Source organism: Anopheles funestus, chromosome 2RL (genome assembly GCF_943734845.2).
Source record: "Anopheles funestus chromosome 2RL, idAnoFuneDA-416_04, whole genome shotgun sequence".
NCBI classification, from domain to species: domain Eukaryota; kingdom Metazoa; phylum Arthropoda; class Insecta; order Diptera; family Culicidae; genus Anopheles; species Anopheles funestus.
In genome coordinates, this window is record NC_064598.1 from 1029033 (window position 1) to 1045000 (window position 15968).

The 15968-nt window shown below is 45.3% G+C and overlaps 2 protein-coding genes across 11 annotated transcripts in view; one reads left to right on the top strand and one right to left on the bottom strand.

Moving 5' to 3' along the window:
- The window catches only part of LOC125762025 (G protein-activated inward rectifier potassium channel 3-like), a 68019-nt gene that overhangs the window by 30719 nt on the left and 21332 nt on the right, over nt 1-15968 (bottom strand). Inside the window, exon 1 of one of the 5 annotated variants that reach the window (XM_049423699.1) lies at nt 8844-11298. The exons of 3 other annotated variants lie outside the window; for them this stretch is intronic. In XM_049423699.1, the coding sequence (XP_049279656.1) occupies nt 8844-8869 (26 nt within the window). In that variant the 5' untranslated portion in view covers nt 8870-11298. Of the gene's footprint in view, nt 1-7069; nt 8479-8843; nt 11299-15968 lie in introns of those variants that run through there. One more of the 5 variants, XM_049423697.1, reaches the window with a different exon arrangement.
- Nucleotides 1-15968, top strand: part of LOC125762028 (serine/threonine-protein phosphatase 2B catalytic subunit 3-like) — a 42181-nt gene that overhangs the window by 18007 nt on the left and 8206 nt on the right. The window contains exon 1 of one of the 6 annotated variants that reach the window (XM_049423709.1): nt 13634-14219. The exons of 1 other annotated variant lie outside the window; for it this stretch is intronic. The gene's annotated coding sequence lies outside the window, so the exon portion shown is untranslated. 4 more of the 6 variants (XM_049423706.1, XM_049423707.1, XM_049423708.1 and 1 more) reach the window with 4 other exon arrangements.

Sequence of the window (15968 nt, forward strand, 5' to 3'; positions counted from 1 at the left end):
AACAACAACAGCAACAGCAAAAAATAATAAAACGTCTTGAGAGATGCGAAAAACGCGTTGTGACGATCGAATGCCAAAGCAACATCACGCATACACCTGCCTTGTCTAATTTCTTCTCTTCGGTTCGCACCCATTCCACCCATTCAACAAACATCCGATCGAAATATGCCGGTACCTTAGAATCGGTCCAGAGATATGTTTGCTTTTAATAATTAATTATACACAAACCATAAACCTATCTGCTCTGTTTCTCCTTCACGCCTTCCTTCTTCCCGTTTTACGACGTTGAATTGACTTCGGTCCTCACTGTTCGCCGATGAAAATCACCATAGAAAAAAGGGTCGCAAAAGCGCAGAACACAGAGACGACAAGCGCGGAATCAGGCAGATCATGGATCTTCGCTCCACAGAGCACCGCAGAGCACAAAAACAAGATCCATCCGTGCCGAACCGTTCACCGACTGTGTGTGTGTGTTTATGAGTTGGTATGGGAAAATAATTCTTCTCATCCCCTTTCCTCGATGGAATTGCTCATTCATTCCTTTGCAAAGCCGGAAACAAAAATGAAAAGCTAAATACCTTGAGATTGGAAAGTGCGATAATAGCATGAGAAGGTGCGACGAGACAACCGTTTAACATGAAGAGACAGCACGACCCGAACGAACATCGTGTTCACATGCAAGGTGGCGGGATGTGGTTTGCGGAGTGAGGTTAGGTTGGTGACCACCTTTTATTGTACACCCGGCCAAATTACATTAATTTTGGTTGTCTTTCAGCGTAAAATAAACACAGCCAGAACAGCGCGGGTTCCCCAACTAAACGTTAAATTGCTTTATAATCTCTGCGCTCTTGCCCTGAAGGGAACAACTTTAACGCCAGTGAACAAAAGAAGCTGGATGAGCTAACATACCAAAAGCCAGCTGAATGGATGGCTACAATTTTTGTATCATTTACGATCCATTTCGATGGCGAATGATTTACTACAGTTACGAACTCACGCAAACATCCATCCGCTTTGCTTCTTTTGTATACCTTTTGGCGACCAGTGTTGCCCAGTTGCCATGTTTTCTCCGGTGCGTGAAGAAAGCTGCCAGTTTAATATCCATTATGTTGTACACTCTTTAGCTTTAGCCGCAGCGTTTAGCGTTTCCTCTGTTTTACGGCTTATCACTTGTCAAAAATTTAGTATTTCTAACACTCAAAACTCACCTCCTCTCCATGGATTACAACGGCTTCACCTTCCCTCATCCGTCACGGACGCAGAACCTACATTCAAAGAAATCCCTCGCGTTTCCCAAGGCAAAAGAGGTAATTTGCCTCGAATTCCACTGAGACAGTGGAAGGTAGGCATTATTCCTCAAAATCCTCAAAGCTCTTCGTTCAAAGCCGGAAAGAAGCAGATGCTCCGATGCCTAAGAAAGCATGGCTTATGATGTTTTGTATCGATCGTATTTCTTCACTCACACTCTCTTCTATCCATCGCTAAATTGGAACTCTTCTCGTCGTGTTCAACTTTTCTCCATTCCAATAAAATAATCATACACAGCATCTATCACAATGGGTAAGAGTAGCACAGCGCCCTAGAACAAAAACGCAACTGAATCAAAAACTCTCAACATTTTTCCATAAGAGTCTTTCCCACCGCATTCCACTCTCTCAAGTTTCGATCGAGTTTCATCGTTCTGATGGAATCTTTCCGGGACAAGACTTAACCTATATCATCACGACAGTGACGGCAGAAGGAAAAACAACGTAGTGAACCACGAGATGCGTAAGGGGCAGAGGAAGACGTAAAATAAGTAACGCTCACTTTCTTTCCTCACTGCTTGTTGGTAGTGTTTCTGTTCCTTTTCGTTCTTTCGATAGCTGTTCATTGGAAGCTTCAGAACTCAAAAGTTGTGCAAGCAAAAAAACAAATGTTCTAGAAAAGCTAGAAACTATTTTCATGTGCTCAAAAAATATTATCTCAACATTATCATTTTTGGAAATTCACACATTTTAGCTGGCATGATCGATCATAATCACGTGCTCTTTTACGGACATATGCGTATTGAACTGAAAACAAATCTAGAAAATATGCTGCGTTGAAATCACTAAATATTCATTAATTCAAGATAGTTTGCGATTTAGATTTATCTTGATATGGGAAAAAATTGAACATCAAAAAACAACGAGAAATACTCAATGGAAGAATATCTTCAAGAAAGAGCATTAAAACTAAACTGTTTTTACAAGACGTCAGAATTCCACGCATATACTTATAATGGTCCTTGTTTTATGATACTTTTTGTTTCTTTGGTAATATAAATGAACCCATCCATCATTGTTTTATTGTAATAACAAAAACACAAAACACATAGCAGTCTAATCCCAGTATTATCCCAATTACCTTAGCCGAAATCTATTTCGCTAATGCTTGATCGGATAAAAACTTACTCATACCCTTCACCCGTTGTCCTCCACAAAAAAACGCCAACACTGCCGCTAACCCGCGGGTAAAAGATAGAGTAGATAAGAAAGAGGCTTAACTTAACCTCAATCCAGTAAAGGCAATGTGAGTGAGGGTATCTTGATGGCTTCATAAATTTCTCGAACCCCCAAAATCAGGGTCAGCTAGAAAGGGCGAGTGGGTTTGTCTAGCGCCGGCCCGCCTTTTGCGAGTTTCTGGAATCCGTTGTCGAATAAATGTCACAAAACTGCCTTCCAGACGAGTTTTCCAAGAAGTGGAAATAAAACAACCCATTTTTAAGCCACATAAAATAGAGACAAACTTGCCTTGCTTTTGCTGTAACGTTCAGCAGATACGCGGGCAACGTTTTTTTACTTTTGTTTTGCGTTTGCTTCTCGCTACTAGCGAACACGTTGCGATACGAACGAAAATGACCGAGTTTATGCAAATATTCGCTTCAACCCACTATAAAACAACACAACTCCAAACTTTGCAGCGTCTATGCCGATGGGAGAACCGTTCCGATTTCTTCCATCTAGCTGAACAGTAAAACTCGCCGAGTAATCAAAACAAATCAAATGCATAAAGCTAACAAACAAACAAGAAAAAAGCAGACACAAGAAGGCACGCCATTTTTCGAGCTGATTTCCATCTTCGAGCCAGATTGTCCTTCGAAAATTCCATTGGTATTCAAAGGCTACATCGCAGCATAGCGTTGCCAGTCGCTACCAACCGTCGAGTTCTGTGCCGGGTTACGAGTAGTTAACATAAATGAAAACGCTGAACCTCGCAGTTGCTTCAAACAATTCAACAAACGGCTCGAAGGCGAAAACTCCTCTCAATGCGCAACCGTTCAGAGAACTTTAACCGAGATTATGTCCGCTAAGGGTGTGGCCACATCGTTCACTTCCGCTACAAAAACTGCTGATTAAATGTCCTACGCGCAAAACGTGCACAACGGCCAACCGAACGAAGGGAAAATAAAAAGACCTGTCTCGATAAATATTTCCTTTACAAATCAATTCACTCCGGGTCGACGAGCAACACCGCCACCCCTTTTTCTGCTATTTTATCCGGCATTTTATTACTTCTAGCTGTCGGTTTTGGCAGCACCCCCCATGAAGATTGAAGGACAACTGCTGTACTACACTACTTCGCCAGTCCACGCACGTTCGTACGTCGCAAAAACATCCAACGATCTCTGTAGCCGCTATAGAATGCATGGAAGACGGTCCGATCGCGTACCGGACTAAAGGCGGAAATTGACGCATAACCAGAACACCCCGCGTTTTGTTCGCGCACAACCGTATCCATATCCAGCACCGGCAAAAGGCACCCTCAATCACCCGATTGGACAGCCGACATTCATGTTGAATGTTTTATTGCCCGCTTTCGCCTGTTCACCGACAGTGACACTTTTGTCTGAACTTTTTGTTTGACTTCTCACGATCCCACGAGGTACGGGCTGATATCCGCGCGTTCGCACCAAATTCCCGAGCACGTTTCGCCCCACCCGTATATGCCGTTCTGACAAGCTCTCGCCCGCTACAAAGCGCGATTGCGAAAGAAAATTAATCTACCGTCAATTCGACGGCCACGTGGCTGCCATCGTTTTCCGGTTAGGTCTTGGGTGATTGGTGTAATGGTACCCATCAATTGGTTAATTATCATGAATGTATCGCAATCAAACGTATGCCACCGTGTAGTCTACAATCCCGACACATTGGAACAGAATATTTTTATTTTCCCACAAACTGGGCGTCTCCATTTTTCACGAGCAACCAGGCGCCTCCATCGATGCTCTTGTGTACAAGCGACACTGTTCGCCACTTTTTGTGACGGTTTGCTCTTTCTTGAACAGGATGAACCTCATCTACTGTGGAACCTTTCATCATTTAACATTTTGGTGACCAACGGATGGGTACATGCTTTTTTTTTCGTTATAAAAACACAACCCGTACTGAATCGAGATAAAGGCTGAAACTGCAAGATTCAAAGAACATTATCGATGTTTTTTTATGTACGACAATTCATACATGTTTGGTACGCATTTATCTCTCTCGAAACGATGATTTTCTAACATGCGGTACTTTGTTTGTCCTACGCCTACATAACCCGTATCGCCGAGAACGAATCCGGATTGCCTAGAGTAAAAAATAAATAGCTAAAATAACCAGCTCACAAGACTTGAGCCTGGGAAAACATTATCCCATCCATGCCACGGTTCTTGCCGAAGGCGTGTTCTGTTACGGTTGGTGGAAAACATTGTTCTCTTTTCGTTCGGTTGTAGGAAAATTTCCACCACATCAGCCATGTAGGCTAAAACCGAACCATAGTTCAGCAGTTTTTCGGAGTGAGCTTTAACCTTCACGGGGAAAGCCAACTATATAACGCGGCAGTGTTGAAACTCTGCATCCGTACACATTCCGCAAGATGGTTGGAACCGACACCGAAACCGAAAAGATGGCATGCGAAAGGATTTTCAAGAGCAATATCCTAAAAACGGAGCTTAAAACGTTCTGCATGACATTAACGTGCGGGGCACAAATACGATCGAGAAGCCGGATGAATGTGAACAAATATGCGCTTTGAAACCCTTTTTACAGCCATGGATACAAAGAACAGAGCTATTGAGTGGAAGGATATATGTAACGGACTTTGTGGACTATACGAATGTGGGTCAATCCGCTAAAATCCGATGACGCTAGTGAAACTAACCGAAACGGGACTACCACCATCCCTGAACGGGAAGCCATGACTAGAACACGAAATAAAACCAACCAATCTTTATTCAGCTTTTTTTTCCACATGAGCTTCCGTTTTTAGTCGAAATTAAGCTCTCGACTAACGTATGGTCGATGGAATGGATAAGTGACGAGGTGCCTCGATAGCGTGTATCTACTATTTTCATTACAGTAATTACTCGAACCAGGACCGTCGGACGATAGGAAGAAAACATGCGAAACACTGCAGCTCAACCTGCCTATCGACTTAGTAGCGTCTTTCTGTGATCGGTCCGTCCTTCCGTCTACTCTCTTACGATCGTAGCAAGCCGATAATGAGCACATTTTTGTTTGTATGAAGCGTGCGCCCGAATCAGACACTCTTATCACTCCAATACAAGAGCGCGCGAGCGCGTTACCGATCTTTGTCACGCAATCGCACCATGAGGAATGGCTGTTCGTCAGCAAGCAACCGTAAGGAAGAGCATAAGCCGCCGCTTCCTCGAGCACATGGACGAAAGCACACCTTCTTTTCCGGAATCTTGCTTTTTATCGCTTTTGGAGCGTCAAAGCGACAGCAAAACGGATGGTACATCGTCCTTTCTCAGGTGCCCGTAGGGAATCATTAGGTTTTCGGTGCGAGTAGCGAGCTTCCCGGAAACTATTATCAAAGTATGGCCGTCACATGAAAAACGTAGGCTTGGTAGTGTTTCCCAGTGGTCAAGATGAGAAACAATTTCATCAACGCTCCGCAAAAGGGGGCTAAAGAGAACACAACACACGTATTTACTAATGCGTGTGAAGATAAAACATGAGTAGGATTATTGATTCACTACATTACTTTACATTGCGTTAGACCATCTTCTAATGAAGGTTTCTACCAGTTCAAACGTAACGACACAGGCGGCAGATTTGTTTAGAAAAGCAAAAAAAAATATCAAACATTCCTTTCTCACAGGAGAAAAAACAACGCAAATATAACCCCACCACCAAAGAAAACACAAGGACAGGTTTCATCCCCCGCAAAACCAGTCACATCTGTTTGATTTGCAATGTGTTTGTCTGTACGATTGTGTGCTTTTTTTTCTTCCCATCTTGCTGCTCCTTAGGCACACTACGCCTTAACGGTCGTTTGGTGTGCCGTTTTTCATTGTTGCCACCATTTTGAGTTTCGTGTTCTTTTCCCTTTTTTTATTCGTATTTCGACGCGATCCGCTGAAGCAGCCAAAAGTTAAAAATACGCCCCGACCTTACCGCGATGACTCACGGTGTACACTATTATCAACACCAGCACAGCATCTGTGGCTTCGCGGCACGACAATACGGTCATGGTGTCGCGAACCAACGCTCCCCAACCCCACTCTCCCCCGACCAAACAACCAACCAACCGTCCAAAGGGGTGTCAATTACAATTCACGCCGCACTTGCCGCACTTCACTTGCAACACGATCGACCGTTCGACCGACAATCGGTAAATGTCTACCGTAGTTGCGTCTTCTTTTCGTTATCACCCTCAGTCCACCCAGCGCGGTAAACTTACTTCCACTTCTACTATACGAGTCCATCAGTACTCATCAAAGGCAAGGAAGCGACAGAAGATGAATGAGAAAAAACCGCCAAACAGCTCACATACTGTATGCGGCCGTGACACACACACACACATATACATACAAATACTCAAATAGGACCAAACCAAGTATCTTCGCGTGTCGGAAAATCGTTCCATCATTCGCATTTATTTTTTTCGTCGACCCACAATGGGTGGTGGCAAAGGCGAGAAAAAAAGTAAACAATCTGTACTTCTTGCCAGTGGGCTAATAACGCCCGAGGTTGAGGGACAAACGGGGGAAAAGTAAGATAACGGTGACGAGAAAATTGGAAAAATCAGAGACACCTACTTGAGCATTTCCTCGTGCCAGTCCGGTTCCGTAGACGATGCTGCCCATTTGTCGTTGTCAATTGCTATCGATATCTGGCTGGGGCACGGTTTCAACTTCCTCGCAGACATGGCCATGCCACCGCTGCCGCTAACGATTCTCCTCCACCACCGTGGAAGCTGGTCAAACATAAATACAGTTTCCCCTGTGCTCACTACCACCACCACCACCAACCGGCACAATATTCGCGGGTTCGAAACCAAGTCTTTGAATGCACAGATTTGGACACGTATTGGAGGACTGATTTTTTTTCTCTATTTCTTCTGTCTTCATAAACATCCTACACCCCAATCCACTTATACACGTGCACAGAATTTTAAATACACATTCCGGGTGTACGTGTATAGTGCCACCTGTGCGGTAAACTTTGAACACATCTTTCACCTTTTTGGGAAGTACAGAACATCTTGAAGTGCAGATTGTATTCACGATGCAGAAACTGTTGGTGGTGAAAAACTACATTTTTCCACAACTTCTGTTTACTTGAAGCGAACTTTAACGTGTCGCCGTTTGCCGCCGAAAATGCGCTTCCACGCTCTCCGTTTCACATGCAGGTGTGAGAATGAACACCAACAAACACCGGCTAGAAGGCTAATGAAGTTGTCACTTTCAATTTTCGATTACGTTCGGAAGGGCAAAAACAGCACAGCGTAGAAAACCCGATACTCGCTTGTATTTGCGCAGTCATACCAAAATAACAGCGCAGCATCTTCCAATTGGCCCCCGGTGATCAATTAGCAGCACGCAGCACGGCACCAAACTTTCGGTAACGCCCCGGCTTCTGTCCGGTGGATTATGTTCAAAGCCCACCACTGAAACAGAAATAACAATCCGTCCCGAAAAAACGGGCCATATTTCGCGTACAACACACCATTCGCTGACATTTGATAATGTGGAAACACTGAGATCTACTTAACACACGCTAAAGGTACTAGAACCATTCGCTCACTCGATCGACTTGACAGATGAAACGTCAAACGAGTGGGATATTCAAAACAAACAGCGTTGCTACACTGTTTCACCGCGTTCGCTTGTTGTTAAGATTCTACGGTTCAGACGATCGGCACGACACGATCAACTTAGCCCACCGAAGGTAGAATCCAAAATGACCAAACGGATACGCTTGGCCGAGTAGCAGCCGATCAATAGCTACTGCGACAAGCGGTTTTGTTGTTTTCCTCCAAACGGATGCGGCCCACAAGTGTCAATTTATGTGTTTTCAAGGATGCTGTTGTTTATGCTTGTAGTGTGAAATGGACCAATGTTCGTTGGTTTCAAATACCCACAACATGTTCCCTATGCATCAAAACAGACTCAAACTGAGACACTGGTTATTCGCTATAATATAACACAAGCTTTCTGTGAACCTCTATGAGGCTTCTTTTTGGCTAACTTACACATTATGTTTAACTTTTCTGTTTGCGCATTAGAACTCATGATAACTAATACCACTGAAGCGAAAGGAAACGCAGATCGGAGTATATGTGTGGGTATTTTTAATTGTGTGATAAAAATAACATATAGCTGCTTCGTCCGCACTTGCAGCGATGGTCGTATTGTTGTATTTTTTGCGATATTCTTGTAGCAAATTTCATGTCTCATGTGTGGGGGTGTGTGTGTGTGTGTGTGTGTGTGTGTATTTAGCTGGGTGTGTGCTTGAACACTGCAAAATTTAACTCTCTCGAGGGTTTATGGCGTCACCGTTAAAATTAAAACATCATCCTAACCATCTCACCTTACACTGAACCAGGTACCCTTCATGCTGTAGTTTATTGCACCAAATTGCCGCCTGTAACTACTAACGCTTGCACCTTCGCCTGTTTTTGTTTCAACTCACTACAAGCTTTGATTATTAGCCCGCACTGCCGGCCCGTGATAGCGAGTGGCTGCGTAGACCCTTGCGGTACTCAAAACGGTTGTCACCACTACCGGTGTGCCTGGCCGAGCACCGACCTCAATAATTGAGCTATCAATATTCAATCTCTGTACGCTCTATGGGTCGCTCAATGCAGAGGCAGATGAGGTTGCGTCTGCTGACTAGCAAAGCAACGGTGAGATGTAAAGCGATCCTACACGCACGCAACGCGTTACGTTTGGTGAATACCTTGAGCGCACACCGACACAAGCGAGATCAGTCCCACCGAGTGTGGTGTATGTGTGCACGTCCACCGTCTTCCTTTGCGGCTCCGTCAACCGGGTCTAGCGCGGAAAATTAAATCGTTGAATATTTTAGTGCATGCACATTCGCGCATACGGGACACGATGCGTACCAACGTATTGGACCGCTTTTTTCTTACCAGGCAAGAAAGAACGCGCCTTCGCTTGTCATCACGGGGCAGCGGAATAATAACATTTCTGACATCATTTTGGGGCCACTGCTGCTGACGGATGCTGCTGTGTAGTCGCTGTGCAGGTAACTAACCTGCCAGCTTTTTAGCATGTTAGAGCCCGAGATGACGGGAGAATAATTCGGCGAATTCTATCGAACCGTCTCATCATACAGGTGCTTTCCTATGCTGCAAGCCCTTTTCACTCTAGCCAGCGCCAGCGCTGTGATCCGTCAATTATGAAAGCACACAAGGGCAGTCACGGCTACCAGAGTGAGCGGACTGTCTATCGCCAGCTGGTTCCCCACCGCAATCGATTATAGTTGAGCCTTCCGCTGAACTGGATGGGCACGAAATAGCGCCACTCATCGCAGGACGAGGGCTGCAGGATGAGCTTCTTTGTCCTGTTCATCCTCTTTGAAAACTTGCTCGCTCTGGTTGTCGACGGGTATTCATGAATAAAATATCAACTTCCGCTATTCGCGCTTTTGCTCTTGTGTGCCGAAATGGAATGCCACTAGTATTTGGTGTGCGGTAGCTTGTCGTTTTTTGACGCTTTCCATAAATCAACAATGCGCACGGACATCCCGCGAACGCTACGGTCTACCAATTAACAGCAGCGCTGATCGCTAGAGGGCGCTACTGCGCGCACTCAGTCATCCTCAAAGAAACGCCTCTTAAACAATAATCAACATTCCATATTTCGTGTGTGATTAGCATTTTTAAGTCATCATAAGTCATTTTGGTCTAAATTGTTTGAAGCTGAGCTCACTATGGCAACACATAAAGTTTAGAACTACATTTTTCAACCTGACATTTTAGTACACGATTACACATGTAAATGTTATACAACTGACTTGACATAGGCATTTTCTTCGTTCAGCTGGATTTGTGCATGTCTGTCGTGCCTAATTTGCTTTGCAATATATATTCAATACTTCCTGATCCTCGTGAACGATATGTCGAACAATTTTTGTTGTATAAAAAAACCTACACGTCCGACTTTCCATTTCTCTTATGGTATCAACAGATACTATTCCGTCGAACTGCAATTAAATTAATAAAAATAGCACGAACTGCTTCTCCAATTAAACAATCGTACAGCTAAACATTTGGCAGCACAACAATTATGGAACGAGAAGTTCTATTAACGAACCTTATTCGAACCACAACAATAAACCTACACAACTAATCGACCCAACACGCGAGCATGAACACGGACAACTGCTATCAATTTGTTGTGCTTGGCCCACGAACGTCCAAACGGGCGACGTAAACTTTCTTCCCAAAATCCTGGCAAGAACACCAAAGATATCTGGGCGAGGGTGAAACAACGAATAACCATACCGGTCGCGAGTGGATGACTTTCCTCCCGTTGGGTTGGGTGAAAAGTTTTAATTAATTCCATAATTCACTCCACCAAAGCATCTGCGATTTCGAACCACTTATTGCGAGCGGGATGTTCTTCGAATCGCGAGCAGGGTGGACAGCGTTTCTATAAAATGACTTCAATTTATTTCTCCCGGTTGGAAAACATGTTGGCGCTGCTACATCCTTTAACAAATGGTATCAAGGAGATTTCTCATTTTCCCCCATTTGTATCAGAAAAAAGAGACTTAATAAACAATAGTTTATCAATAAAGCATTTAGACTAAAGCACACGTGAAGCTGTTGACGGAAATGTCTCAAAATAATCTCCATATAGTGCACTCCCCAGTCAGACACGATCGAATCTACGCAACCCCACACAACACGCTATTCGTTGGTCATGTTTTACGTTAATTCTGCAACAAACCATACCATCATTTGCATTCTCCGTAAAGCGAAGCGGAAGATTTACATTCATCACCACCGCCATACCTGCCTTACCTTGTCGTTCTCCGATGTAGGGGCCCCTATGTCCTCCCAATTGACTCCAAAAACCAATTAATTGTCCACGGACCTGTGTACATTCCACAAATTATGTCAACAAACACCGCTGGGTGTCTGGGCGTCTTACCTGCATGGGAGGAAGAGAGAAGAGCATGATACTATTTAGAGAACACATAAACATCAACCGTTGGTAGTAATGGAAGCTCGTGCCGCGCATTGAGCGGAAGTGGTGAAAATGGTTACAAAATTATCTTGTTATCAGCCCCAGAGTTTGCTTCACATTCTCAGCGGCCAGGTAGGCATATAATTAGTGTGGTAATTTTCTTTTAAACGACACCAACACCGGTAGCGACCAGTGCACCGGTCGCCATGCGCGAGAACAACACCTCGCACTGGAGCGAAAGGCTCAACTCCTTGACAAGGCCAGGTGGAAAATTGTTAACCGTGTCGGAAAGAGAGTACGGAGAAGGCTGGCGGAAGAGCTAAAGAGACATTTTGGGACACCGTATTAGACAAACGTTTGCTTTTTCAAACTCGTTTCTTTTGGTCGATTCATTCAAGACAGTGACACCGGCAGCCGGTGGTCCGAAAACGAACTGAATACACGAGAAGGGCTGGTGGCATACGGTCCCTTCCATCGCGTGAATTGTCTATGTGTTTGGGGGGGTAGAAACCCCCCTGGCATGTTTACAGAGGCTGTGACACGGGTGTCGCGCCGTGTATTGTAAACATTCCTACTCAGCCACCCACTCAGCCCGTGACGCGAAGTCTGTAGCAAGTGGCGGCCGCTAATGACACACATTATTTACCGTGAAGTAAAGCAGTCGTAAAATAATGAACATTTTGTTACAATTTCCAGCAAGATGGGTTTATCTAATTCACTACGAATGGGTCGTACTTAGATCGGGGCTTAACACCTGCAGCCGAGCAAAGTACGGGAAGCTTTCCAAGCTGCCATGTCTCGAAGGGTCTTGTTTACCCTCCGAACGGTATAAAATGAAAATGAAAAATATGTGCAAATAATACCAATCCGCGAAATATGTTACATAAATAAGATCGTAGATCGTGTAAATAATTATAACGTCTTCCTTCTTCACAACTTCACACGCAAGCAGCGTTCGGCGAAAATCGTCTTAAATCAAACTTCGTGCACATCGTGAGATCGAGACGTTTATCATGCCAATTCTCAATGTAACACATTTCTGTGTGTTTTTGACACATCAATTTCGGTTGTTTTTATCCGCTGCAGTTCCCTTCGCACCGTGTTCCCATACGGAGATCAATTTCGTCGACCATCCGCGGGTAGGTGTGTACGGGTGGTGTGGATGGGGCGGATGATGGTGTAGGCCAGTGAAGGACATGATACGCTAAATGACGAAGTGACGATACCGATGCGGACCAGGGACACGACCCAAGCAGAGAACATAGTGGGGTGTGTGCTGCTACACATAATGCTGCTAGTGGGCAGATTTAATTTTAGATCTGTGTTGCTCTCTCAGACCACGAACGGCCACGAAACTGGCCCAGCCCGGTAAAATCGGTCTTCTATTATTGCCCCCCCCCCCTTTCCCTGCCCTGCCCGCCAGTATGTTTGCCCTTCGTGTGGGCACACGAACCGTGACGAATTAATTACTTCATTAAAATCTAATTCACCGATGCCATCGACAATCTTCGCATCGTCAGCATGTGTACGGATTCGCGCCCATCGAAAGGCATCTTAATCGCGTCCGTTACAGCACCATAAACTAACCGTCACCGTTTTTGGACATGATTTGCACAGCTCGGTTGGTTCAGTGCGTTGGTGTGAAGTGCGTTCTAACATAATTCCATGCCGGATCATACCGAAGCAATCGTGTCTTTAGATGCGTCCTTCTTCCATTTCGCCATCACCAAACAACGATCGCTGTTGGTGTCACCAGCGGATCGGTGATAGAATAATTGACACCTCCAACAATCACGGCTCGCGATTCCTGTCCAACATCGGCCTAGATTAAGCGGCAACGACATAATACCTCACCCTTCGTACCCACCGTCCCAGTGTTGCGGATCACTACAAGTCAGCGATCGATCAACCGATCGGTCGCGTGAGTATCATTTTGTTGGGGCTAAGTGGGACTCGCATTGCGCCGAATAATTAAACGGCAAATCACGCACACGATGCAACTACAATCATGGTGTATTCAGGCCATGAGGGAGCGAGAGGACCTGACTGCAAGGTACGGGAAGTATGCGTGAGAAACCTGCACAAAGCATGGGGCGAGCGTTTGTACAATGAGACGCATCATCCCTTCACGACACTTTCTCTCACGCTCTCTCTATATTTCTGCCCTCTCTGCCCTTCTGTACAGTGGACGTTGATATTTTGGATTACAAAATTGTAAACTTATATGCAATTATGGCAGTGTTCATCCTAGTAAACGAATTTTACTAATAATATCTGAACGCAAAGGCAAGAGATCTATCCCGGTTTGTCCCTCTCTCTCTCTCTCCATTTCTCTATCTCTTTGTTTCCCTCTCTGTGTCATTACCTTGCTTTATCACACTGCCACACAAAATGGATCTCTCACGCACTACTCTTTTCTACTCGCAAGGGATGGCCAATATGATCTCTCGCATAAACCACATTGCAGCACAATCTCGCGCTCGTGCCGAACCTATGCCGGGGATCTAAACGCCAGCGATAGCTCCATTCACTCGCGCATCGCCATCTACGAGACAGTTATTCTCCCGTAGTGTACCGTAGCTGCTAGTAGGGCCGGGTGGTGTGTTGTTAAGCGCTCGTCTTACCGCGTTACTTTTGTTTTATATCTACTTCACTCCAAGTTTTCGGTTACCATTGTTTTAATACGTCCTGTTGTGTCAAATCGTTAAGTCAACATTTTAGTATCGTTTAAGTTTGTCGTTGTTTTTTAGTAAGTTTGTTTGTCTGATTACTCTGTTTCACTGCAACACGCTAAAAAGGCTGCTAGTGCCAGCGTACCGTACGGCAAAACATATATCCCCACCCCGCACCGCGTGCTTTCGTCGCCCCTTTTTACATTAACCGTATTTGGATTTTATCGTCCGTTTTCGCGTCGTCCAAAGCCATTTTCATCGGCCATCGCTAGAGCACGTGCGCGAGTATTTGTGCAACTGTTTGTGTACTCGCGTGTGGCATCCTTCGTTTTCGTTGCTTGTTCATTGAATCGTCATCATCACCATCATCATCATCATCGTCATCGATCGCTGTCGTCGTGTCGTGTGTACTTCAACCCGTCCATCCGCAGAAGGTGCGTTGAGGTGCATATTTACATTGGTGACAATCCACTACCATCACTAGGTACTCTTCGTTCCGTGTGCTTTGGTACTCTTACCGGGTCTGCTCGAATGTGCCACCTGTTGCCGGTAGTAGTGAGGTGTAGTTGTCTTGCCGGCACGGATCATCGTCTGTGCCCTCCAATTTCCTACCGTCATATGATCTTGCTTCCACCCTCGAAGCACGGTTTTAAGCGGCTTCAGCAACTTATTTTTATTTTTCTTGTCCCTAATGCACGTTTTGATTGCGTCTGGCGCCCTTAGTCTGTGCTATGGGAAAGCAAATAATTTACCAAAATGTTCTGCGCGTACGACTGACTTGGCCGAGGTCAGGATACGGCGTCGTGCTGCTCGGTTTGAAGCATTTGATCGGTCGATCTGAAGATATCGGCCATTTTAACGGTGGACATTTCCGAATCCGAATAACGCAACGTGTTTGCAGAAGCACATGGTTTTGCGCACGACTACTTGCCGACGGATTAATTTAGTTACGAAAAAGCTTTCACCAAACGCGCCACATTGATGGCGCATGTATGCAGTTACATAGTTGCGTCGTAGCTGCTACCTATCAGCTTTGTATTATTTTTTTGTTCATGTGTACACCTCATTTCGAGTACCTTAAAATGCGTTGCAAGACCACTACGAACGCAAACCCTCCTCGCGTAGATCATTAATCCCCATGACAATTGCAACCGTACGCGGAGGGAATTAGAGCACCGTAGAGATACTTTTTTTATACATTTGACAACATTAAAAAAAACGACTGACAACCGCTGCAAGCGTCAAATTCATCCCGCAGGAAGAAAAGAAAAGCTGGCGAGTGCCCACCGTCCATGGCGTGCGGAATCGTTGGTAACGGTTGATTGAAAGCGGAACCTAAACGACATTGACAGCGCCGTGCCGTGCGCCGTTCGTGTGCCGTGTTGGTGGGTTCTCCTGCCAGCTACTGCCAAGTATGGTCCCACAACGCTAGCACCACCAGCAGCACCAGCAGTGGTAGCGGCAAACATCGTTCGGCCATATTTTATTAAACCCTCACTCGCTTCATGCGTCTACCGCGACCGCGGCTGCCGCGCCGTTACACGGTCTCCATTTTCCATCCATCAATCTTTGCACCTCGTCTCGTCGCGCTGCCCTGGCACTTCGGGTTTTCGTTTCGTGCTAACAACATCGGTTCACCCACCGGCCGTAGATATTCTCATTTGACAGCCAACTAAACAATCATGCCAAAAATACGACGTTACGATGCCCGCTTGGCGTCCGCGTCCCTTCCCAAGCGTTACTTTCTTGTGGCCGGCTCATCGAGCTGCCATGCTCAAAGTGAAGGAGCACGCGCCAAAAAAAAAATCCACGCACAAACAACACAA